The sequence below is a fragment of the Pelecanus crispus genome, chromosome 5 (genome assembly GCF_030463565.1).
Source record: "Pelecanus crispus isolate bPelCri1 chromosome 5, bPelCri1.pri, whole genome shotgun sequence".
Taxonomy (NCBI): domain Eukaryota; kingdom Metazoa; phylum Chordata; class Aves; order Pelecaniformes; family Pelecanidae; genus Pelecanus; species Pelecanus crispus.
This window is the reverse complement of record NC_134647.1, coordinates 26,412,172-26,436,460: the sequence shown is the minus strand read 5'-3', so window position 1 is coordinate 26,436,460 and position 24,289 is coordinate 26,412,172. Positions and strand designations below refer to the sequence as shown.

General features: G+C 40.4%; 1 protein-coding gene across 11 annotated transcripts; it reads right to left on the bottom strand.

Moving 5' to 3' along the window:
* Positions 1-279: 279 nt before the first annotated feature.
* On the bottom strand, positions 280-19,162 carry HNRNPA3 (heterogeneous nuclear ribonucleoprotein A3). Of its 11 annotated transcripts, none has more exons than XR_012831076.1 (14): positions 17,132-17,605; positions 15,052-15,163; positions 14,556-14,579; positions 10,354-10,476; positions 10,117-10,263; positions 9,824-10,034; positions 9,503-9,592; positions 9,334-9,441; positions 9,132-9,212; positions 7,906-8,052; positions 6,549-6,674; positions 6,388-6,460; positions 3,248-3,322; positions 280-932 (listed from the first exon to the last, which is right to left on the bottom strand). XR_012831076.1 is itself a non-coding variant. In XM_075711532.1 (13 exons), exons 1-12 carry the CDS (start codon positions 17,137-17,139, stop codon positions 6,408-6,410), a joined length of 1,230 nt encoding a protein of 409 aa, XP_075567647.1. In that variant the 5' UTR covers positions 17,140-17,605; the 3' UTR covers positions 1,551-3,322; positions 6,388-6,407. The 11 variants fall into 11 exon arrangements, 9 of the variants coding, with proteins under 9 accessions (XP_075567647.1, XP_075567654.1, XP_075567655.1 ...); XR_012831077.1 differs by lacking the exon at positions 280-932 and adding an exon at positions 1,551-3,047; XM_075711532.1 differs by lacking the exon at positions 280-932 and having other exon boundaries at positions 1,551-3,322.
* Positions 19,163-24,289: the final 5,127 nt, after the last annotated feature.

Genomic DNA, 24,289 nt, shown 5'->3' with positions numbered 1-24,289 from the left:
ATTGGTACTACCCAGGTGACTGAAACCTAATACAGGGATACTTATTCCATTACCACGATGAAAAGAGCAACCACAAAAAACCTGCAGTTAACACAGAAGCCTTGTTCGAATTCCACCAGGCAAAGAATCGGTCTGAAGTAACCCAGACCACAACAACTTGCATTCAGTTTAAACCAGTATTCTTCATATAATGAACACAGTGAATGTTGCACTCACATTGAAACACCCAACATCGTTAAAGAAAACAATATCCCACATTAGATTATTTCGGTATATGTGAAAACATCAGATTGCAAACTATATCCTTCATTTTATTATTATTATTATTACTGAGGTACAGAGTATGTTCCCAAACCTTAGAGCAACCAGTGACATTGCCAAGTCTAATGCATCACAATGCTGCCCTCATACACTGACAACTCTCCACATGGAGACCATTTATTTCTTGATCAAAACATTCAGTTTTAAAACAACAGTAAACCAAGGAGCTGGGCTGAACTAAGGTTTTCTGATTTGCAGTCCCGAGTTGGAAAGATGATCCTGTAACTCATAATGTGTTGAAGTACTTTAAGACCGCTTTGTGTTCCTCACAGCACTAAAAAAAGGTGATGGCAACGCATTTTAGGTTGTAAGTCATTTGACAATATACACTTTATTCTGATACAAAATTGAAATACTTTAACAATTTCAATCCATTATGGACTATACTGAAATTTTCATTTCCATGCTATTTTTAAACTTGTTTAACCACAAGTTCTAAGATTTCAGCACACTAGCACCACTGCTCTTGAAGTCTTTGCCAGTTATTACAACATATTATTCTGTTTCCAATCTTGCGATATTATCTTCTACATGAAGGCCATTTTTCTTCTACGGAGATACTTGGATTACTTTAGTTCAGGAAAAAGCTAATCTTAGAGAGAGATGTCAACCTGTAGCACCCACAGCAGAAAAAGAATCATCCATCAGATATCTGAATTTTAGCGATACTCAAGATCTTTCATGCCTCACACAATTTAAGATACAAACACTTGTCAGAGACCACAGACTGATACGTAAGTGAATATTCCACCACAGTGTAGACAGTATACGAAAACACGTTAATGTCGTAAACACAGGAACCAAAGACAGCAAGTCAGTACATCACACAATCAATGCTTGAAAGACTAGGAGCATTCCCCTTCCCACCTTAAATATTTAAAGGATATCAAAGTTGGGATGCTGTGTTTAATCTCAGTGTTCTGTAATAACAAAACACTTACCACATCTGCATCAACCTGGGCCCGTTTGGGGGAAATACATTTATGCTACCTGGAAGGACCATTTGCTTTTAAACTCACACACAGGTTTTGGTATCAAATAAACTTCTGCAGAGCTGCGGCTTAGGGACCAATGCTTCGTTAACTTTACATCTTTCCATCTCCATTTACAGCTGCTATTTTCAATAGCAACCACTATAGAAAAACCTAGCCATGAAACAATATTCTTAACTCTTGGAAGTGCCTCTTGGACAAAGATACACTCAACCAAGTACTCCTTAAAGATGTGTTTATCTTTGACAAGGTTTATTTCTGAACAAATTGGGATATGAATAATTGATACTAAGCAAATTAGTCTAACAAGAGTGTTGTACATCCAAGAGTAAAAATAATTCTAATGGTGAACATTAGTTCTATATGTGGTGCAAAAAGACCCCTCCAGAGCACAGAACAAGTCTGCAGCAATGTAGAATCCTCGAATGTTAAGGTAGAGCGTTGCTCTACCCACAGGCCTAGTAATGGGATGCAAACTAGAAAGAGTTTTTGTTAAAACTTACTTTCATCAAAACATTTTCAAGATTTTACCATTAAAAAATTGTAACGTTCCCCCTCCCCCGAGTACAAAAGCATTTGCCCTCAACTGAGTAATCATAAGACACACCAAGGCTCTTCCCTGTTACTTGTTACGACGTACAGATGCCTAGGTGAGCTCACGAGAGCAACCCTGCCAAGCAGAGGAAAAGCGACGGTTTTCCACCTCTAGGTGTAAGAAAGCAAGCCTGTCACCCCAGCGACAAGCTGTCTAGCATACTACACTAAGGTGAGACTATGACCTTACTGCAGCAGTTTTAAATTTGGCTCAACCTTGGCTAACCAAAAATGTTTGTCAGCCTTTCTTAAAAATATATTCAGTCATTGTGAGATTTCCATTAAGTAGCTCCTGATTATACAAAAATCTCAACATTACCATTGTAAACTACTTCCAAGTTAACTTTTAATTGTACATTACAATGTCAAGAGTTTGCTTTCTGGATGTTTACAGACAGCAGGTAACAAGTTTAAATACCTGAATCGGCCTGTGAACATGCCTAACTAAGCCCCAGGTTAAACTGAAATGCACAGGTTCCATTTGACTTTTATTTTCTGAGCAACTGAAGCATAACCAACACTAAAGTGGAAACTGACTTCACAAAAGTGATGCAGGCTCAAAAACGTATTGGTAAGTTTAAATAGGGACTAGACTACTGTATAAAAGGAGTTAAAAGTATCCGAGGCCTGTAACAATTGAAGATGAAGAAAAGGAAATACATGTTCCAAGAGTTAAGAACCAATGTGCGCAAAAGCAGATTCCACGGAACGTTCTTTTATCGCCATTCATTTGTATAGAGGCAGTTGTGCTTTCAGCGGGGCATCACGTGACAGCCTCCACTGAACTACCCTGCCTGAAAGCACCAAAAATCTGAAAGGGAACTCTTTGATTTGTGTGGATAAATACAAGCCCACCTGGTAAGCCAAGATGAATGTGTTAGGAGGGAGCTCACTGCTCTAAGCAATGCAAAGTGCCCTTACAGAACTACTGCAGCAGCGGTGTATCGCATGCTACTGAGAATTGCCGTGACCCGCTTCAGTGTCTTCACCTTTCTGGGTTTCCGTACGGCATCTCTATTACCAGGCAACGAACAATTTCTCAACCCCCCCACAGTACGCTCCCCACGGAAAGCAGGGCACATATTTCAAAACATTTATCGTTTCTGTCTTGTTGGTCTCAGACACACAGCGATTTTGTACCTGCCGGGAACAGAAGATTCTTTAATAGCAATTATGCCAGCAAGCAACGCTCATCCAGAACAGGAAACGCTGGATGACATATGCTGGAATACTTGCTCCTTAGTACTTAAGGCTTTCCTTTCCTTGAAAAGGCTGGCAAAGGAAAGCCTAGAAGGAAATAAGCATTAAACAAGTGTTTTACTATACACTACAAATCTTACCCAGTCAGAAACCTTCAATTGAAGAGGATGTGCAAGACATTCCCCATTTTGTCAAGCAGCAGCTTCTCATTCAACCTGAAAATTAAAGAAATTACTCTTACCTTGTTTAAAAACCTCCCACTACTCTTTTTAATTCATGAAAAATTTTAAAGGCAAACCTTACCTATGCTCATTGCCCTTCCTTTCAGGTCTAAACGCTAGACCTATTGATTTTGAGTCAACTCAAGTAGCTATCACTCAAGGAGGTTCCAAAAGGTGAAGAACTCTTGCTAGACTTTCTTCGATATTTCAGCTGTGATAAGCAGATTTAACTAGCCTTTGGAAAGCTGCTCACTATCAGCACAGTATCTTATGCCTTCACTTTTCTGGAAGTTGAAGCTGTTGCTCCTGCTGCCTTGTCATTCTTTAATTAGGCTGACTTCTCCATACTCAATAGGCTGCTGAAGTCCTGTCTTATGAGTCTCCTTAGCAAAGTATGGATCAAAGAAGTACATCCTAGGTTCTTTAAAGCTGGTTAATCACTGTCCTCACACTTTTCCACATCACAAACAACAGCTAAGCTACCCCACCCACCTACAAAGCGATCACTTACATCCATCTCTTAAAAGGTTGCATACAGATCTTGTTCATAAAGTTTATTATGACACTATTTTTCAAAGTTAACATTGTTGTCACAGTACAGCTACAAAAGGCCCTGTTAAAAAGAACACTGTCAATACATTCTAAAAAAATTTAGAAATACCAGATCAATTGTCAGAAGGGACATCAACCCCATCCTCCAGTTGTCCCTGCAATCAGATGCAGGCCCCAGGTACAACTCTACACATCTTCTAGGCGTAGTAACGTACAAAGCAAGTCGGTAGTTAGGTGGCTCACTCCCTAGTGAGTTGTGGTTTAAGTTTTCAATGTTTTCAAACTCCAAATGGGTTGTTTAAAAAATGCTTTTATTGAAATACAGCCTCCCCCCCACCCGAAGCCCAAATTAATATATACAACAACAGAAGCGTTCACTAAATCAGCAATTCTTGCTTTAACTTTAGAAATATTTTAAAACTCCACAGAAAAGAATAAGCAGACTTTGAAATCCAGTTTGGAGGCTACCATCTTGACACCGGTTCCTTGTTTTAGTGCACTGCAGTCTAAATACACTCCAATAACAGTGTTTAAATAACATTGTTTAATTTTTTTTTTCAAACAACACACTCATTTTTCTACTACTTCTTAAAATTATAATTCATTATTAATATGACTGATTATGCCTTGAGCCATTTCATACATCTTTGCAGATTCATTCCTACACTGGAATTGCATTTACCTTATACTGCACATTGACCCAGAAGTGAAACAGGTGTGAATAATTCCAATACCATATTGTCAAGTGTCTGAGTCTTTCTTCTATTGACTGGGTCCCTACTCTTCTGAGTCTGAATTGACAGAAAGCACTGTCCTGGCAATGGTCGAGACAGAATTCGCATCGGCTGAGAAAAGGACAGACTGTAGTGCCTTAATTTGGGGGTCAGAAGTGAGAATTAAGTACAATTTCCAGCCATATGTGCTGATAAGATTTGCTACTCCAGTGCATCAAATCAAATTGTAACACACTATCATTCTACCTGTGGAAACTCAAGACTGTACCATTCTACATTGTGGGAAGTGTTTCTAGTCAGTAAAATGCAGCTAGATGGTGTTTTGTTTTCTCTTCGAGCTCTTAGCTGAGCGTAGACGTTCGCAAGGGAAAAAGCTTGAAAACTATACTACTTAGAGCCCATCGTGAATGGGCTTTGGAACGCGTTACCTGGGACTGTCAGTGATTACACCTGTGCTACCCTTGGCTCCCAGTCAGAAGAATGTGTCCAGAAAATTGCCTAGGGTGCATGCAAGAAAGTATATAGCCATTAAGTTATTGAGGAACACACCTCTTACTCTCACTATAATGCCTCATTTAATTGAAACAGCGCAGTCTGGTGTGAGGGAGAGGGAAATGGGGACAAAGGAAGGGGATGAAAATTCCAAGCCACCCTCCCCAAAGTATAGTTTTATTGAAACAGAATCATTGTATATCCCAAGGAAACAGGCACTTGATTCCCCCCACCTTAACTTCTTGGGAATTACAGTAAATATAAAGGTAAAAAGCACGTTTCTTTTTCTCTTCACCCAAGACTTAAGCAACTGCAGTTATGCCTTATACATCTCAAATGAGACGGGAGACAGCTTTAATGTGTCTAAAGTTGGTCTTGTTAAAATATTTATCATGCCTTATTTTCTTGAAGCGCTAGTACTAATACAGAACTACAAATTAAAAAAATATGCACAAACCAAAAAGTAATTTGAAATTTTCATTAAGGTAAAGCTTAGTTCTATAATTCACAAACACTAATTTGAGTAACTCAATCCTAGTTATACATCTAAACAAACTATAATGCAACATACAGATGTTTTCCCTCTGTATGCCTATGTAACTCATGTCAATGACAGTTACATATATACACTGAGACTAGACCCCTTAAGACTGCAAATCAATAGGTGTTTCTATTGTTAACTTTAAATTAATACAAAATAGTAATTGAGAAATGCATTAATCCTCTCTATTAACTAACAAGGAAACACCCTAAACTACATTTTATTTCTGTTATAGAGTTCTCTGTACTAAATGTGGAAAAACTGAACTACACAAATATTGAAAAGTTAAAAATTCCTTAATTTGTTTATTCCTGGTACCACTACCACAATTTACAGGGCAATATACCTGATGTAATGGGAAAATAAAAAGAAAAAAGAAAGACAAAGCTACAACAGATAAAGACCTCAGGAATGTACATCTAATCGACACTACATTGCATTAATCAATAGCTGCACTTTTTGCAAACTGTGGCTATGACAGTCCTGAACAAGAAGGGTTTCCTGTTTAAGCTGCGGTAACTTTTCTGACTATGGATCATCGTTCCTTCTGTGGCAGATTTTACAGTTCCTCTAATGCATTTGGGACGACTGTCTCAAAGTAACCTGCAGCTTTCCTGACAACTCCTCGCTCTCTCTCCTGCTAAGAACTGTAGCCTGTTGAATACAGGATAAGAAAATTATTACTCTCAGTGAACAGTTGTACATTATTAATCATCATTATAAATATGCATTACACCTACCCTTTTTTCTGGTAGCATTTTTAGAATCTTCTACCACCATAGCCCCCACTTCCACTTCCAGATCCATAACCACCTACAAAACACAGGATGTATATTGAAATAAGAGTAACAAGAAATTTTAAACAAACAAAAAAATATTTTCTGTACAAAATCATGTTTACCGCCATAGGGACTGCCTGAACTTCTGCCACCAAAGCTGCCACCACCTTTCATGGGACCATAGTTAGACTGCTGTTGTCCACTGTAATTGCCAAAATCATTATAGTTTCCACTTCCACCATAATTACCTGAAACAAATGCAGATTTATAAAGCCACTTTTCTTCAACACTTAGGACATGAAGCTTGCCTAATTATGACATCCAATGCAAGTGTAAATTGTAATTGTTTAAGACAATTTAAAATACAATTGCAAGCGCTTTGCATGCCCCCTCTACTCACAATGAACAAATGACAGACGACCCTGAGCATTTTGAAGATTAGGTCATGCTACATTAGAAAATTTTTACAGGTTTGAGTAGGCAATTTGAAGCTAACACAATAGGCCAAATTTAAGGCCTCCAAACTCAGAAGATCACACGAGTTTCACCGTCATTCTTCCACTGCCCGACGCTTTGCATGTACGACAATAATGTATACTACATACAATTTATTTGCTACAAAAAGTGATAGAACTGTAACGGGCATGCTACATGTAGACATCAGAGGGTACAACAAAGTATGCAGCAGATTTTGCAGCTTAACTCCGCAAACTTGCACTAGTCCTTTGAAGTTCTTACTACTCCTTCTGCAACATTCCAGTAAAGCACCTAAGCTTTGTTGGATACCCTTACCAGAAACATCCTGTCTATCACTAAAAGCCTCCATAAATTTACCCCAGAGTTAAAAACTAGCCTTATCATTCAGAAATCCCTGCAGGTAATTTAATACGGACAATGTAAAACATGGCTAAACTGATCATACAAGACATAGCTAGGTGTATTTTGGTTAGATATTAACATAGATTTTAAATGTACTTATCAAGGGTTTTACACTAGTTAAGGCTTTAAAACAGTATTATAATTATGCGATTTCAGGTTAATCTCATTAGAATGTGCAATTGGCAAAAGAACTTCTTTTATAAAAATAACTGGAGTAGCTCATTTCACAGGCAAACAATAAAAAAAGCTTAACAGAAACTTAGATGTACACTCCTTATCAAGCAGGACGTGATCTACATGATGTGAACTGGTCTCTGACAGCAACAGCATACCTCAAATGGTCAGGAGTTTAAAAACTCTCTTGCTCTACTGCCACACACAGATTTATAGCTGCTGTTTTTTCAAAAATAAGTTCTAGGCAAAACACTGTCGTATAGTGTATCAAAGCTGATCCATAGAGAAAAGAACTTTACTTATATAACATAGCGTTCTGCATTAAGACCTAATTTTAATTTTATAAAGTATCATACTTGAGGCATTGTACAACTCAGACCTGCCTAAAAAGACAGATGTCTAATTTAATTAAAGCTGGCATCTTACCACCACCAAAATTTCCTCCTTCATTGTAGCCATCATATCCTCCTCCTCCACCTCCATATCCACCACCTGGGTTTCCATATCCTGGTCCTCCACCACCACCATAACCTCCTCTGCTGCCATAGCCAGGACCACCTCCATAGTTGCCACCTTTGAATAGAAGAGTCACACTAAACACACCAAAGCTAACTATTGGTAAGAAAAGGTCCACTTAACAAAAAAACCCAACAAAAACACACAATAAAAATGTCCTACAATGTCTTCCCTGTATTATATTCATTGCAGTTGCATAATTTATCTAAACTATTTAGTCCAAGCAAAAAAACCCCCCATACTTATTTTATGTATACCCTTGCAGCACGATACTTACAAGTTCATTCTGGCTCACAAAAACACATAGACAAGCTGCTACCACCACCATCCATTACATGTAACAACTGCCTCTTTACACAAATGGCTTTGTCAGTACTATGTATCATCCTCTCTATTCCTCTGAACTGACTCAGTAGGCAAAGCCCTCAAAAGATTTCTGGTTTAGTTTTTTTCTAGACATAGCTTTATTTCCATCTGTGTCAAAGCTACTGGACATTCTTTTTTTCTAATCACATAAAGCCTATCTGAAAGACTTAGTATTCCAGATACTGATCCGGTCTCTGACATTTTGATGGAGTAGTTCCAAACTGGGAAACAGTTCCAAAGAACTCAACATCACTACATATATCTGCTTATAGAATCAGGACGTAAGTAACTACATGCTACTTCCCTCATTTCCGCGCCCCCCGCCCCCAAAATGCTACTTCCACAGCCATTTGGTAATTTCCACAGTTCTCTTCAGATACATTTTGGATACTCATGCAAACTTCATAATGAAAAAGATACTACCTGAGCCATGAAAAGTCTTACAGTTGATTGAAAAGATTTCTGGTATATTAGTTGGACACTGCTTTACTCAGTTTTAGTCTCAACTGTCACCACAATCTTCATTTAGTTCTCAATAATCATAAACAGCTGCTGCACGACCTCATGACATGAGGTTATTTAAAGGGTAAATATACAGGAGTATTCTTTTTTCACCCATCATTTTGTGGGGAAAACAAAAAACATTATCTCTTCACAGCTCTACAATGTAGAAAATGTTAGCACCAAAGTAGACTTGGTTTCCAAGGTGAAGGCAAGACTTACAGCTGGTTATAACATTGGGGGGAAAAAAAAGTGAACAATACACTTACCATCACCAAATCCATTGTATCCGTCACCACCCCCAAAGCTTCCTCTGCTCCCACCACCGCCACCACCACCCCCATAGCCTCCTGGAACACAAAACAGATGAGAACGTTTTCCTGAACACATGTGCCAAGTGTTTCAGCCAACTGACACAGGAAATTAAAAAAAATAGAAATCACATTCTGTATAAGCATTCCAGTCATTTACCTCTTCCACCAAAGTTTCCTCCTCGGCCAAAGTTCCCTCCACCACCTCCAAAGTTTCCACGGCCCATGAAGTTGCCTGAGCCACCCCCACGACCTACAAAATATTTTACTTAAATTACATTAATTGAAAACCAGTTACATAAAATAACCATGCACAACTCCAAACTCACCTCTCTGAGAGCTAGCAGTCTGCATCTCTTGTTTTGAGAGTGCTTTTTTCACTTCACAGTTATGTCCATTTATGGTATGATATTTTTGAACTAGAGAAAATTGTGGAATAGGAGAGTTAGAAAATCAAATCATTGATAAAACTCTCATAGAAAGCTACTGTAAGGCATGAATACACTTTTAAATGGAAAATCAAATATACCCCATCTCTTACAATAGTCAATCAGCTGATTATGCCAACATCTTACATTCCACACTGCTGTGCTGAAATCTAACATTACACTTTTATCCCACAAGTCATTTCTCACTGAAGAGTTACATACCAACAATTTTATCAACTGTATCATGATCATCAAAAGTTACAAAAGCGAAGCCTCTTTTCTTTCCGCTTTGCCTGTCTTCCATGACTTCTATGGTTTCAATCTTGCCATATTTTTCAAAGTACTCCCTTAAATTATATTCTTCTGTATCTTCTTTAATTCCACCAACAAATATTTTCTTTACGGTGAGATGTGCCCCAGGCTTTACAGAATCCTACAAAGCCAAAAGTGACATTCAGTGTTTTAAATTATCAGGTAAAGATTACAAAAGAAGGTTAACAGAAACACTAACTTACCTCCCTCGAAACTGCTCTCTTTGGTTCAACCACACGTCCATCAACCTTATGCGGTCGAGCGCTCATGGCAGCATCTACCTCCTCAACGCAAGAGTAAGTCACAAAGCCAAAGCCTCTGGACCGTTTTGTTTGTGGGTCTCTCATCACCTGCAAAAACACAGGGGGTACTCTGCATTTCTGTACTAGATTAAGTACCTGTAGCCTTTCAAAAGCACAAACTAATATTTGACACTTTACCACACAGTCCGTGAGTGTGCCCCATTTTTCAAAGTGCTCTCTCAAGCTATCATCTGTTGTTTCAAAGCTCAGACCTCCAATGAACAGCTTTCTCAACTGCTCTGGCTCCTTTGGCTCATGGCCCTACAAAATCAAAAATAAAAAATGTATTTTGAATATAACCCAGAGTTAAAATTTCACAGAATTACTAAAAATTATCTGTGCACATTATAACTACAAATAGGTGGAATACATTTACATAAAAACAATGACTTCTAATGGGTTTAGACAGCAGCATTCTTAATGAGGTGTGATTTTAATTAAAACACTAACTAACTAAGAACTTAAGAGTGCTCAAACGCAAACAACAGCAAAGAGATTTCAATACACTAAATAATTTGGTTGCTACCCAACCCTCTGGAAGTGCATTCATTTTATGCCTATCTTATGTTCCAGTTGCATATTGCTCTGTAGGGATTAGCAATGAAGCACTGCTAGATAAAGGGAAGTTCTAGCACTTTATGAAGCATAATCGTGAAGAACTATAAAAAGTTTAAGAACACAGTGTACAAGAAAAAAGGTTATGGTCCCGTTGAGTTTCTAGTCTTTGGGATATCCATTCTGAAAGGTTATTTTTATGCATTTTGAAGAAATTTATCAATTCTTATTTCCTTAATATTGTAAATTTTGTACTCGGATTATTTTGTAAGTTGAGTGCATGCAAGCAAGAAAGTAGAAGTACGTATTTGGTTTTCAGTGTTACAGGAAATACCTCTTAAATGTGAATCAACATGGACTTACGCCTTGCAGACAAAAAAAAGTCTTGAATAATGACCAATCAATGACCAGTAGTGGGTACAACTACTGGAATTAAGACTGGCATCTTAACAAGCATTGTAAACCAGACTTAAGTTTAATTGAAGCTCTTGACGATATCACCTATATATGACCAGCCGCATTTTAAAATGTGCTAATTTTCAGAGCCCAGTTTTCTATAGCACAATTAAAGTGGGCTTACAAGTGCATTAGTGTTTCTGCACTTTTTCAGTGTTGCATGTTTTTCTTCAGTTGGGCAGGGAATATCCCCATACATTTGACAAGAGTTTATGAAAAATTATTTTGCAACTTTCTTTCATGCCCAAGACAAAGAAGCCTTACAAAAAGCAACCAGATTAAAATCTTATTTAGCAAGCTGGTTCTTTTGTGCATGTAAAACACTCGACAACAAGGCATTGGCTAGCTATGCTGCATGACTTCAATTCTGCAGCATGAATGAGTAACAGGCTTCACTGTTTCTGCTACAGTGGGTTAACCTAGACTAGATGCAGCATTAGCCTGAGAGCTTAACTACATAAAACCAGCCACAGACTTCTACAAGTAGCTTTCTTGCTTTAAACCTGAAGGTGAAATGCCTTAACGTCTGCCACAGTTTAAATAAAGGGGGTAGTGGTACTAGGGTTGGTCAGAAAAGCATACATCCCTTTGAGTGCAACACAACCACCCTAAAGAGCAATAAATATTGTGAAGCAATACATGGTGAAAGAGAATTTCTGAATTATATAATGCTTTAGGAAACCATTTGTTTATAATGTGCAGGTTGTACTACATGAAACAATGCCTAAGATTATGAAAAGCTGGCTGGGAAGTAGATCCCTGCTCTTACACCTGCTAAACTTAGCGAGAAAAAGCCCCAGCATTCTTGGTAACAACTTTCTATTTAAGGCACTAACTTTGTTACTACAGGAACGTTATATAAATGATTGACAGTCAATGGTCCTGTGACTACAAAGTAAAGCTTCTTTTCGATGGTCTTCCAAGTGGTCTGGACTACGGAACTATAATAAAAAAAAAATCTCCTCTAACTATACGTTAACTTAAAATCTTACAGGGTAACACACCTACTGTATACAGAAACTGCAGTTAAGTGAAATATTGTTTCCTATTGCTAACTGCAATTCTTTTTTTTTTTTTTTTAATATACTGACACTACTTAATTTTTAGTGAGGTTATGTTAAAGCTGGGAACATGAAGTGTTTCCAACTCACCTACACATATTAAAGGAAATCTATTATATGAAACTGTAGAGTTTAGACTTCTCCAAAACCTATATAAGGAAAAACTGGACAGACTTTTTACTGTTCTCTGATGTTCTCTGACATCCCTCATGGCTACAAGGTTTTCAGTTAGCAACTCAGCCAGCTTTTACCTTAAAAGAATGACCACAGAACTCTTCAGGTCACTCCTGAAAGGAAAAGTGAAGTCCTTTCCTGCTTATTTTTATTATGTGCATATAAACTGCCATTCTCATATGGGAGGAAAAACACTTGCTGTTACAACTTCTCTCTTCTATCAGAGAGAAATTATCCTCAGGACACAGCTATGTTACAGGAACAGAAATAAGAGGCAACATTTTCTTAGGGAATTAGTTGTTTCTTTTCAAGCATTTTGTTCTCACTGGGGATAAGGATCTCTAGGGTTTTCAGAGTGTTGTCCTCCACCACACAAGATGCTGTTTCTCAGTCCTTCTGCTGCAAGCTAGTTATAACAGCAGTCTTTCCTGGGCAGCAAACCTTGCACAACACACCTCTCCCTTCCTCCCTCGTGTAACACCACACTGCTTCAACAAGATCAGCAGGCTCCCTCCCCCTCAGCCAATACTGCAGGCCAGTACGCCATTTTGCAGCGCTCTGTCGGTCCGGGGTGGGTGGGGGAGGGGCGGGGCAGCTGTAAGAATGCCTAGCCTGCCTGCAGCCAGCAAGCTGGCAAGAAGCTTCGTTTCTCCCCCTAAGCAGATTAAGGGACTTCCCAAACATATTAACAGGTTCTCAGGAGGCGTGGAACTTTCTTTCCAGCCTTGAGTACTGACTGCCTCCCTCAAGCCAAAGCTCCACGCAGCACCGACCGCCTCCATTTTGTGAGCTCTCTCGTCTCCTCCACCCTCAATATGGAGCCGGAGGGGCGGGGCCACGGGGCGCGGGAAGGCGCGCGCGCGCAGCAGCACCCGCCCCGCCGGCCACGTCCCAGCGCTGCAGCGGCACCGCAGCAGCGTCCCGCCACCCCCCCCCCCGGGCTATAGCGGGGGCCTGCGGCGCTCGGCCGGCAAGGGCGGCCCAGGAGGAGGGCAGGGAGAGGCCGGCATTGCGGGGGAGCATCTGGTTCCCTCTGCTCACCCTTTCTCGCGATCAAAATCGAGCTACGGGTTCCTACGTCCTACCTAAAACCCCCAACACTCAGCAGAGGTCTAACTGTACCTCTCTCAGAAGGGAGGAAGGAAAAACGGCAACTAGCCACCCCTCTCGGGATTCCTGTAAAAAACTAATCTTTGCAGAAATCCCAAGACCCTTTGACAACACTGCTGCAGATATGCACTGCCTTTATTCTGAGTCTGCTGTAAAATTAACTTTCATACAGCAGGGGTTTTGAATAATCAGCCTTTTGAAGTTGCAGTATTTCTCTCTAAAGGCACTGTTTTCAGGTGTTGTCCTCTGGTGCATCGTACCTCTAAGAACACCAGCAAGTGTCCACAAAGTGCCTGGCACCACACCTACGCTTGTCTGCAGCTAAACCTGTAAGATGAGACTGCTCTATCCCCCAGGCAGTACGATCCTAGACTGCCTTCTGAAATGGGAAAGCTTACACACAACTGGGGCCTCACCAACTTTCTCTGTGAAACATTTTCTCTAGAAACTTAATAGCTTTTAAGTACATTCCTGACCAAGCTACTTTTGTAAACTACAAGAGCTTATTAACAGGCAGCTGAGCGACCCGAGTTACATTGTATCCAAAGTCCAAGAGCAGTGAGACAGTTGCAACATTCCTTCCAGAAGGACTTTACACACCATACTTCAATACAAAATAACCATACCGCTACCAGATACATGCAACTCGGACAAGGTTTGTTCTTAATTCAAGTGTACAGCCCCTCCCACACTGCAGTAGTCTATCATTGCAGAAAAAGTTGGTTTGAACTAGCTAAAATATTCAGGCACCCTGGAAAAGTAATGTTAGAAAGCAAACAAATAAAAATAAACAATCAGAAAATGTCTCAGTTATAAGCTACATAAGCATATTTAATACCCTCTTTTGCTGATCTTAGAACTGAGTTTATTTTCTGAAGGGTATCAAGACTTTTTATTCCCCCCCTCCCATTTCCACACCCTGCCCCAAAGTAACTAGCTCCCATCCTCCCAGAACAGCCCCAACATCTTCTCTATACTACGCACCTTATTCAGTCTACGGTATTTCTGCTAGAAGCAAAAGAAAACAGTTATTTTTACTTAGTACAGCCTCGCTTTCATTTGCAGTGACTATTAGGCAACCATTTTTATTAAAAAAAAAAAAAAAAAAAAAGAACCTGTCTTCATTCCCACTAAAAACAGGATTTTGAAGATAGGAAGGAATCAAGTTCCTGCTGATACTCTGAGGATGCATGAATTTCTTAAAAAAATAACTACACCTTGCTTTAATCACAAACATACATTTAATCAGTTTTGTTACAACAGAAAACTAGAAAAGCAAAATTCCCCACTATGCTTAACACCCCACCCCTTAAAATTGTAAGTAATATACTGCAATTTAAAGTTACTTTGCTAATATGGGGATGAAGAAGGTAGGAAAAGAGCTAAAAATTAATACATCAGATAGAAATGTTTTGGGTTTTTTTTTTAAATCTTTACCCCTTAAAGCTACTTTTTTAATTAAAAAAAGCAATCCTCTCACCTGTGAGGATCGTCTTCCTTTCCTCTTGTAGTCTTCCACATCTCTCTCTTCCTTAAGAGCAGCCATTTTGGAAGGGTACTCTAACTCAGCCTTTCTTTTAGATCTAGGAAACCTAGAAAACAGGTTGGATAAGTCAGTACTTACCCCAATTCCTGTGAAGCGGGGCCTTCTCTGGCTGCAACGCACAGGTGTGGCTTGATAGGAGGAAACGGGAGAGGGGTGAAAGCAGAAAAAAATGTAAGCATTTAAAAGGGTAGAGTTAAAATCCTCAAACTATTTTGCTCACAATTAAGAAGAGCTGCAGAGGGAACACCTGCCATCCCAGTACAGGCCTTTTTACAACTGTTGGAGTAACTAGGCACAACCTAAAGCTAAAATCTGTAGAAAACAACCTATGTTGGTCATGTCTTACATAACTACCATGAATACAACTGGTACAGGGCAAGCAAATTCCACCTTTGCTACCCAAACCCACTACATAAATTAAATTCTACTTCTCCAGATTTTAAGGTCAAAAATACTTAACATTTTGCAAATACTGCTTATTAGAATTATCTTACACATAACCTACTGTAATCAGTGATCCAGCAGCCTACAAAACTGGAACACTAGAGGGTGTGTTAAATGTTTTCTGTATTGAAAAATATTTTCCACTAGCACCAGTGCAAGAATCCTTTACTGATTCTATTCTTGCAGCATCAGAAATTTTAACACTTGATCCTCAGCAATCTGTAGCACTAGCCACCTGCACTACTTTTGCTTCCAAGTGATGAATTTGATTATTACCCTGTACTATTTACATACCCAACTTTTCACAATACGTTACTGAGTTACGTAAAAGTTATGTACATATCATTACGACAATCAAGTATTTCACAAGATAAACTCAGTGAATGAATCCATATCTAAGCTTTCAAACAAAACAATCACGTTCTCTTTATTATTTCAAGTTTCCTGAGATCATTAAGTTACCTAATTTGTCTTGCTATACTGTGTTAGTATCTCTGGCTCCAGTTCATCACTACTTTGGACGTTTCTTGAAACTTTGTAACAGCAGCTAAAACAGCACTCTGTCAACTAAGTAAGATATTTCTGTAAAACTGCATTTGTGCTGCATTAATATCACTGATATTTACAAGATTAGGTGTATATTTTGGTGGGTTTTTTGTTTGTTTGGGTTCTGGTTTTGGGGGTTTTGGTTTCTTTTTTTTTTTTTTTTTTAAGTTTTATTCCTGCAAATACTGCATAGAGAAAGGCAGGCAGGTCTCTGTACCAGTATGTACTGTTATTCAGAGTTTGTATTATCTTCAGTTCCTCTCTACACAGTGTTAAACCTGCTCTTGAAATCCTTTAGATCAAACAGCAGTTTGACTTAGGAGGTGTTAGGATACTAAGCATTTCAACTCAGCTGTTCAATTGCTTAAGTCATACAGGGGAGGTATGAAACAGAATGTTATCCATTCAGGGCTTTTAAAAAAGTAGCTGTTTGGCAAAATAAAACTTTGGGGATTCTTAGGGAGGAAAGGGATAAGCCTATTTAAACAGGTTTTTAAGTAATGAAGAGTATGCAATCCCTTTCTGATTTCATCACCTGCTGCTTTCCCCAGTGAGGCTCCATGCTGGCCAACATGAAGGTCTTGGGCATGGTTCTGCCATGATGGCCTATGAAGGCCATGATGGCCAAAAAAGAGTTGTCTCCTTGCTGATGCATATCATCTGCTGAAGGGGAACACAGCCCTGTTCAGCCCTATTTGTACTTTGCCTTGTAGAAAGTTGTTAAAAAAAGCTGTCAATATTAGCTTTTTTTATACTTAACATCAAAAAAATACTATATTCAACTCTAAATAAAAGTATTCAGAACTTTTTTATCAGCTGAGTTAAACTAGCATTGGAACAGTTGTATATTGCAACTGAACTACAGAATTGAAAGTAGTCTCAGAACAAATCTGTTGGTTACAATGAGCAGAAAATCACTAGATGTCCCGTTACTCAAAGGAACTTACAATGCTACTGTATCTCTTACAAAGACAAGAACTACGATAACAGAGGCAAAACAGACATTCCAGAGCTGGAAGTTTACCTGTCCATTCAGAGAATACTATGGAGCTGTATTGGTCTTTTTTCTAAATAGCTAAAGTTGGACCTAATGTGCGTACAGTGTATTATGCCAAACCTAAGAGTTAAAGCAGCAAAACAATAGATTTTCAGCTCTAAGTGTGTTGGCAGTTTATTCCCAACGCCAACAGGAACGTCTGCTGGGGAAAAAAACAAGAAGATATTAGCTTAATAACTTTTGTGATGTGTTTCCAAGCTTTACTGAAGCATGCTCAAATGCTTTCCACTAATCATCCCTCCCAGTTGTCAAACTATTCACCAACCCTGAAGCAGCTAAAACAATTGCTTACATGGAAAAGTTATTTTTAGCTCTTTTGGTAAGGGATCCAGTTTCTTCTCTGCTTTTAACGTAGACACAGAAACTAGCATGACCTGTTGGTTTCTGTTCTCAATTCTCTAAGGTTTCAGCTAGCAATGAAAAGGGGGTCAAGATAAAAAAAAAAAAAAAACAAACCCAGAACCCTGCACCATTTTTGCTCAGCATACTTTACTTGAAATATGTGAGCAAAAAAAACCTAGGTTTTGAGGAGAGAGGAAAGAAAAGCAAGGGGGGATATCATAACAGTATTTCCCCCTGGGTAGGGTGTGGATGATTGCCCCAGTGTGCATTTGATATTGACTTGAGTAAAATTTGAACCAAGGTTTGTGCAGGACTGCTTCTTCGTGTTGCCCACCAGGATCATGGCGGGATGCCACTGAACGTCGTGGCTCTTGTGCATGTGTGGCTGAGGGAGTGGAGAAAGGGAAATTGGAAACTATCCGAGAGAGCTTTGTACTATGCCTTCCCCCACCTCCGTGGGCAGCAAAAGCTCACTACACGTGCTAACTCCCCTCGGGAAGGGGGTGAGGGATATTAGGGAGGTACTGCAACGTGTACCAGCATTCCTCAGCGAGAAGCAGAGCACGGCAACAAACGATCTTAATGCTTTAAAAGTCTCCTTCCCAGGAAAATGAGTGGGAAAAGAATATCCTTAGCGCACTACTCCGGGCAGATTAGACGGGGAGCCACACAGAGAGGACAGAACAATGACACACGCATGTGTGGGCCTCGCTTCTCCCCACTCCCGCCCGAATACGCGCCTAAGCGTTTCGGCGTCCCCCAGGATAGCTAAGGAGGACTCTGCGACCCACAGCCCTGTCCCAAGCCGAGGGCCAGGCCTCCCCCGCCCGCCCGCCCGCCCACGCTCTGGAGCGCGGCGAAATGGCGCCCGCAGTCGCTGTGCCCGAGGGGCCGCAGGGCGGAAGCGCAGCCTCTCCCGCACCCTCCCTCTTCCTGCCAGCGGCCGCCATTGCGGGCTGATGCACCATGTCGCAGGGAAAAACGGGCCCGCAGCGCAGCAGGAACGCTACAAGGAGGCGGCGGCCGCTCCGGGGCGGCGGCGGGAGCCGCAAGGAGCACCACTACCTGCCCGCCGCCCCCCAGCCCGCCGCGCCCGGCGCTCCCCCCTCCCGGCCGGGGCTCCGGCGGGGAGCTAAAGCTGCTCTACCGGCGCGGGGGGGAGGCGGCCGCTTCCCCTCCCCGTCCGCCCTTGCCTCAGCTCAGCCTAGCGAGTCCCGCTCCCTCCGCGCGGCGGGCAGTTACCTCCATTTTGTGACCAGGCTCGCCTCCTCCGGTACCAATATGGAGCCGAGAGGAAGAGGAGGGGGAGGGGGGCGGAGGGGTCACGTGGTGGGAAGGCGGGCTCCAGGCGCCGCGCGAGAGGGCGGGGGGGAGGGGAGGGGAGAGCTGGCAGCTGCGCGCGCGCGCGCGCGGCGGCCGTTACCGCTTTCTTCCCCAGCGCCCGCCGCCCTTCCCCCACCCGCCGCGCCTTGAGCCCCGGGGCCGCGCTCGGCGGAGCGGCCCCGTCCCCACCGAGAGGGAGGGAGAGGAGGGGAGCGAGGGCAGCCGGGGCGGGGAGGTGGGGATAGGGTAGGGGAGGCGAGAGAAGATAAGATATAACCGTGCCAGCGTTCAGCCAAGCGCCTTCCCGCCCTCCTCGGTCCCACGCCGGCAGCCGGCCCAGCGCACTCACCGCCGCCCGCTGTGGGGGTGGCGGCGCCGGCGCGCAGCCGTGACTGGTGCGCACAGGCGGGCACCGCCTCTCCTCTCCACGTAAGGCGGCCCAGCGGCCTCCCCCCCCCTCCCCGCCGCGGCCGGCTGCTCGCCCCCGCCTCCTGCCTGGCGCCGGCCGAGAGTCCCGAGCGCAGCCCGCGGCTCGCAGGCCGCTACCTCGGCCGCCTGCCGCCATGGGGGCGGCTGTGTGAAAGGGGGGCCGCCGAAGTGCCGGCCTTGAGGGAGATTGTTAGTCAGACGGGTTAATATGCTTTGCAGGAAAGGAAAGGAGGGAATGTGGTGCTTACAGAGGACTTCTGCAGGAGCGTCAGGGCATGCCTGAGGCGCCCAGGACCTTCTAAAAAGAAGTTATTTGTCTCCACGTATTCTTTTTGTCCTGGAGACGCGGCAAAGAGGCAACGAAAAGATGTGCTCTCCGGAGACTGTTGAGCACTCACCCTTTGAAAGTGAGGGTAGGTTAGTGTATTTCTGGTTAAATACCAAAGGACATCCAAGCAATACGCTTTACAAACTTCTCCATGGCTTCTTAAGCAGAGGCATTGCCCGTATCTTTTAATGGGGTTTATCATCATAAACTGGCATAGAGAGTTTAAAAGAAAGGGTCTCTTGCAAGCGTTTTATATAGAATAAAGGGTAGTTAAGCACATACATAACAAATTTTTCCTTATCTGGAAAATGACATCAGGAAACAGCATTATAAAAACCTACCCTTAAAGTTTCTTGTGTCTTGATTATCCTGTCACAGTACCAGTAGCTATTTCGGTATGATGACCTAACCTAGGCAGAGGTCTTGGCGCTTACCCCCTTTAAAAATATCTTTATGCTATATAAAGGAGTAAACCAGTTGATGTGGTTTTACTGAAAGGTTTGTAGGTGGGTACCCCCCCATATGAAATGCTTGACTGAAAGGGTTATGAATCAGTGGAAGTTCAGTATTAGCTGATAATTTTATTTCTATGTATTTTTACCCTGCAGTTAGACCAAAAAAAAAAAAAATCTCTGAGTTTCAGATTAGCATCTTTCATTTATGCAAAAGTGCCAAAACCTGTTTGATCTCTCTAACTAAAGAGAATTTTCTTAATAAGTAGAGAAACTCCCAATAGGTTTAGAAATGTTCCTGCTACTATTGTGTACAGAAGTTGAAAGAAGTTTTTTAGATTATTCCTACATTTTGATCTCTGTGAGAAGGTTCGTGACTTCCTAGAAAGTAAAACTCACTGGAAATCTCAGCGGCCTGCAGATATTCTTTGCATTGAGGCCAAACTAAACAATTTCTCAATTTCTCATCTTTCTTCTCCCAACCAAGTAAACCACACATTTTAACTTTTTATTTCAAATAAAATTCTTTATGTATGTGTCATTTATGTTGCTTGTTCTCTTGCCCCTGTTACCCACACAGTGAGAATACTGTGAGACAGACAACACTACTGGCTAAATGTCTCTTAGTTTCAGAGGTTCTTGTAGTTTACACAGGAGCTGCCTCCCCAAATTTGAAGAATACCATACCTTTATAAGTTTGATTGTCATTCATTTCACAGTTAAGTGTCACTCACGGAGGCTGATTGTCTTGCGGTCTCATTTGGTTGCACAGCCATAGGCAGATCACATTTGAATTCTATAGTTTCAGTTCATGATCGTCCTCCCCTATGTGTAATCACCTGCACAGAATGTAATAATTTTATAATATTGTGCTTACTGCACTGACATAAAAGACAAGCCAGTAAATGAGGGAGATGCACATTTTACAAAGATTCACAGTTGCTGATGAAAATTATCCACAAGTTTGAGGTCTTAGATGAAAAATTACAGTTTTGATGTCAGGCAAAAAATTTTCTGCTAGTAAGGTGTTTTGTGGTTGGTTGTTATCTAGTAGAATATTGCTTCCCATTTTGAATCACCCATTTCCTTAAGAGAAAACGTAGCATTTAATACACCTGTGTCTATTCTGGCTGATGTAGTTTCATAGTCAGATTGTAGTTTCATATTATGTAGCAGATGCAGTATTGGTGATCTATGCAGATGGCTAACATGCTTTTCTTTTTTTCCTAGCACTGTTTGCAAACATATACTCTCCTCCTTGTAAGCCAAGGGAACAGTAGTTTGTACTTCATTGAAAAAAAAGTGGGAAAGGCTTTTAACTTTTGTATATTTCTGTGACTGAAATGTCAGTTTCTCTTCATTGTCCTTTTTTGTTGTGGGTTTGTTGGAGGTTTTTGTTGTTTGATTCCTACATGGCATTTGTTTGTGAAGGGAATCTTTGGATATGTAAATATTGTTGGTGAAATTGTCCAAAGTCTTTTTTTTGTGTGTGTGTTACACAGAGATTAGGATGGGAATATGAAATTGGTCTTGAATTCTACTCTCCAGAATAGTAATGTTATTGGAGCCAATTCACTGAACCAAATATTAAGCCTCTTAGATTGCAGAAACAAATGGACTCATCATTAATTAAATGTTAGTATTGTGATGATAGTTTTGCAAATGTAGCTAGTCTGAATATCTTTAAGTTTCATACTTTGAAAGGGACACAAACTACAATGTTGATAAGAAGGCCTGAGCGCTGTATATTAAAATGTTCATGTGAGCTTCAGGACGACAGATTGTTTAACATGCAGTTCTTTTTTCTGCATTGTAGAAATACGGTATATTTAAATGTGGGCAAGTGTTACTGCAGACACTTGACTATTGTGCAAGCAACTGCAGCTTCTGCTATCTTCTTCATTTAGAAACAATTGTTTTCATCTCTGAATTTGATTTAAATTGCTGAGCTTCACTGAGCAAAGACAGGATAATATATTACTGTAAATTCTGGTAACATTTTGGCAATCCTTCTTGTACTTGTATGCAATGCAGGGTGCCTGAAAAGCTTTTACTTCATTAGTTAAAAAATACATAGAATCAATAACCTGATTCTTGATATCAGAATTAGTAGTATACGTATGCTACAGTTTTTGCTTTATTTCAGAAATTGTTAATAATACTCTTTTTAGATATATATACATACACATACATGCATTTGTATACACACACACTCCAGAAACAACAAAACCTAAAGACCCTTTCCACTTGAGATTGTGCAATTCAACTGTCTTCTGCCCCAGAACTCTGGCAGTCTCTGGAGGACTTAGTTGCAGTGGTTTGAGGTAGTATTTCCCCTTTCTGTCTGATTTTTTCAGTGGAAGTCACTGAATGCATGTAGATACGTCAGCTGCTTCAATTTACAGTCTCCTTTATTAACTTTAATAATTGATAAAGGTGCTTTTGAAGTAATATGTCAGTCTAGGAGCTAGTCTGAAGCAAAACCACACATACTTGTCCACCAGCCTGCTACAGGTTTAGTAATCTCCAGCAAACATTTGGGGAAATAACACCAAACTCTTGCAACTATGCCCGTTAGACTCCATCTGTCAGACACCTTAGATCAATTTTGCATGACTTATATTCCTCAAGAGCTACATCTCAGAGCTGTGATCCAGGAAATGAGAGAGATCAAACAATTAGCAACCAGCTCAATTAAAAATACTTTTAAACTGCTTTCCCTCTGTATATTTTGATTTCATTCAGGGACACAGGACTAATTCTTTCTACAAATTGTATCTCTCTATAAAATATTTATTCTTTAGAATATTTTATATTTCTACCAGATATGTAATATGGAAAATAATCTGACATTTTGCATTGCTATAAAAATGAATAGTTTCCTAAATATTTTTTTCTTATTTGTTCTGCTCTTCTTTGGATGCTAATTAAATCTGAATGTATTGGCCTCTATTTTATTGCATAACCTGCTTGCTTTATGTTTTATCTGAATTTTCTTCTTAAAATTTTATTTGCTTGAACCCTTCTGACAAAAATTAAAGGAAGAAGTGTGCACTGGGAATGATATTAGGACTAAACAAATAATAAAACCTCTAGCAGTGAAGGAAAGATAGCTTGTTGAGGTGCCATTATAACATAGTTGGCTCTGTAACTTTGTGCACAAGAATTTCACATTTACTGTCAAGATCTTAGGATAGGGGGAATTCTGTTACTAGCAAAATTATGCCCTAGACAAAGTGTAAAGGTGTCATGTTAAAGTGCTAACAGTCATATTTAAGGAGCTTAATTGAGATACAGTAGTGTATGCCTAACGTTCTATGCTGCTTGATTTACACAAGGATCTAAGGTAAATTTAGGGCTTTCTTAAAAGCAATATACTTTGTTTATACTAGATTTTTTCTGTTAGCAAACATACATTTTCTTTAAATGTAGATTAAATAGAAAGGAGTATATGTATTGCTAGGGGAAAAAGGCACGTGATAGCCACTTACAGTTAAAAACTCCAGGTAAAATGAAATTTGATACGGTGTGTTTGAGATGCCAGTACATGAAGAGTCAGCCGTGCTAAAATTTGTCTAATAAAATCATCACAACTGGGAAAAAGGTAAGAAATACAAGATTTCTAGACAAAATTTTAATTTGGATTCATGTTGTCTACACAGGAAGAAAAAAAACTTGAGATGTAGAAGAAAGAAGAAAAATGGAGGATGTAGCAGGTAATATCTGCTGTTCTTGAAATCAAAATTGTAAAAAGTAGTATATGATTATACTTGATCTTAGTGTTCATTCTTTGTTACTAAGATTTGCAAAACACTGGTTAGCAGTAGTTGTACAACTAGCTAAATAGTAAGTATTATTTGGTGCATTTTATTAAGGCAAGGAACTGCAGGTGGATTTCCTGCTTGCCTATGTATCTGTGCAAGAGAGTAGGGCAGGGGAAATAAATCTTGTTCTTTCCTTGACTGCAATGCAGATCTGGCTCTGGGAGGGGTTTTCATACCCGCATGGCTCAAACACATGGTCAGTGTTCAGCCAATAGTTAGCTTTACATCTGGCACTGGATTTGTGTGGCTCAAAGTGCCTTTTCTGACTGCTAAACATGAAAACCTCTCACTTTTTTTTCTAAACTGAATTTGCACACATTCTTCAGACTGTGATTTATATCAAACATCATTTAAACTGTTTATCTGGTATACACTGTAGCTACCCTAACAACTACTTTCCCAATGACTGTCACAGACAGGATTTTTT

Coding starts and splice junctions, on each gene's coding strand:
- HNRNPA3 (XM_075711532.1), bottom strand. Junction 6,675..7,905: donor AGGAGGAAATTTTGGTGGTG/GTAAGATGCCAG, acceptor CATTTGTTTCAG/GTAATTATGGTGGAAGTGGA. Junction 6,461..6,548: donor TTCAGGCAGTCCCTATGGCG/GTAAACATGATT, acceptor TGTGTTTTGTAG/GTGGTTATGGATCTGGAAGT.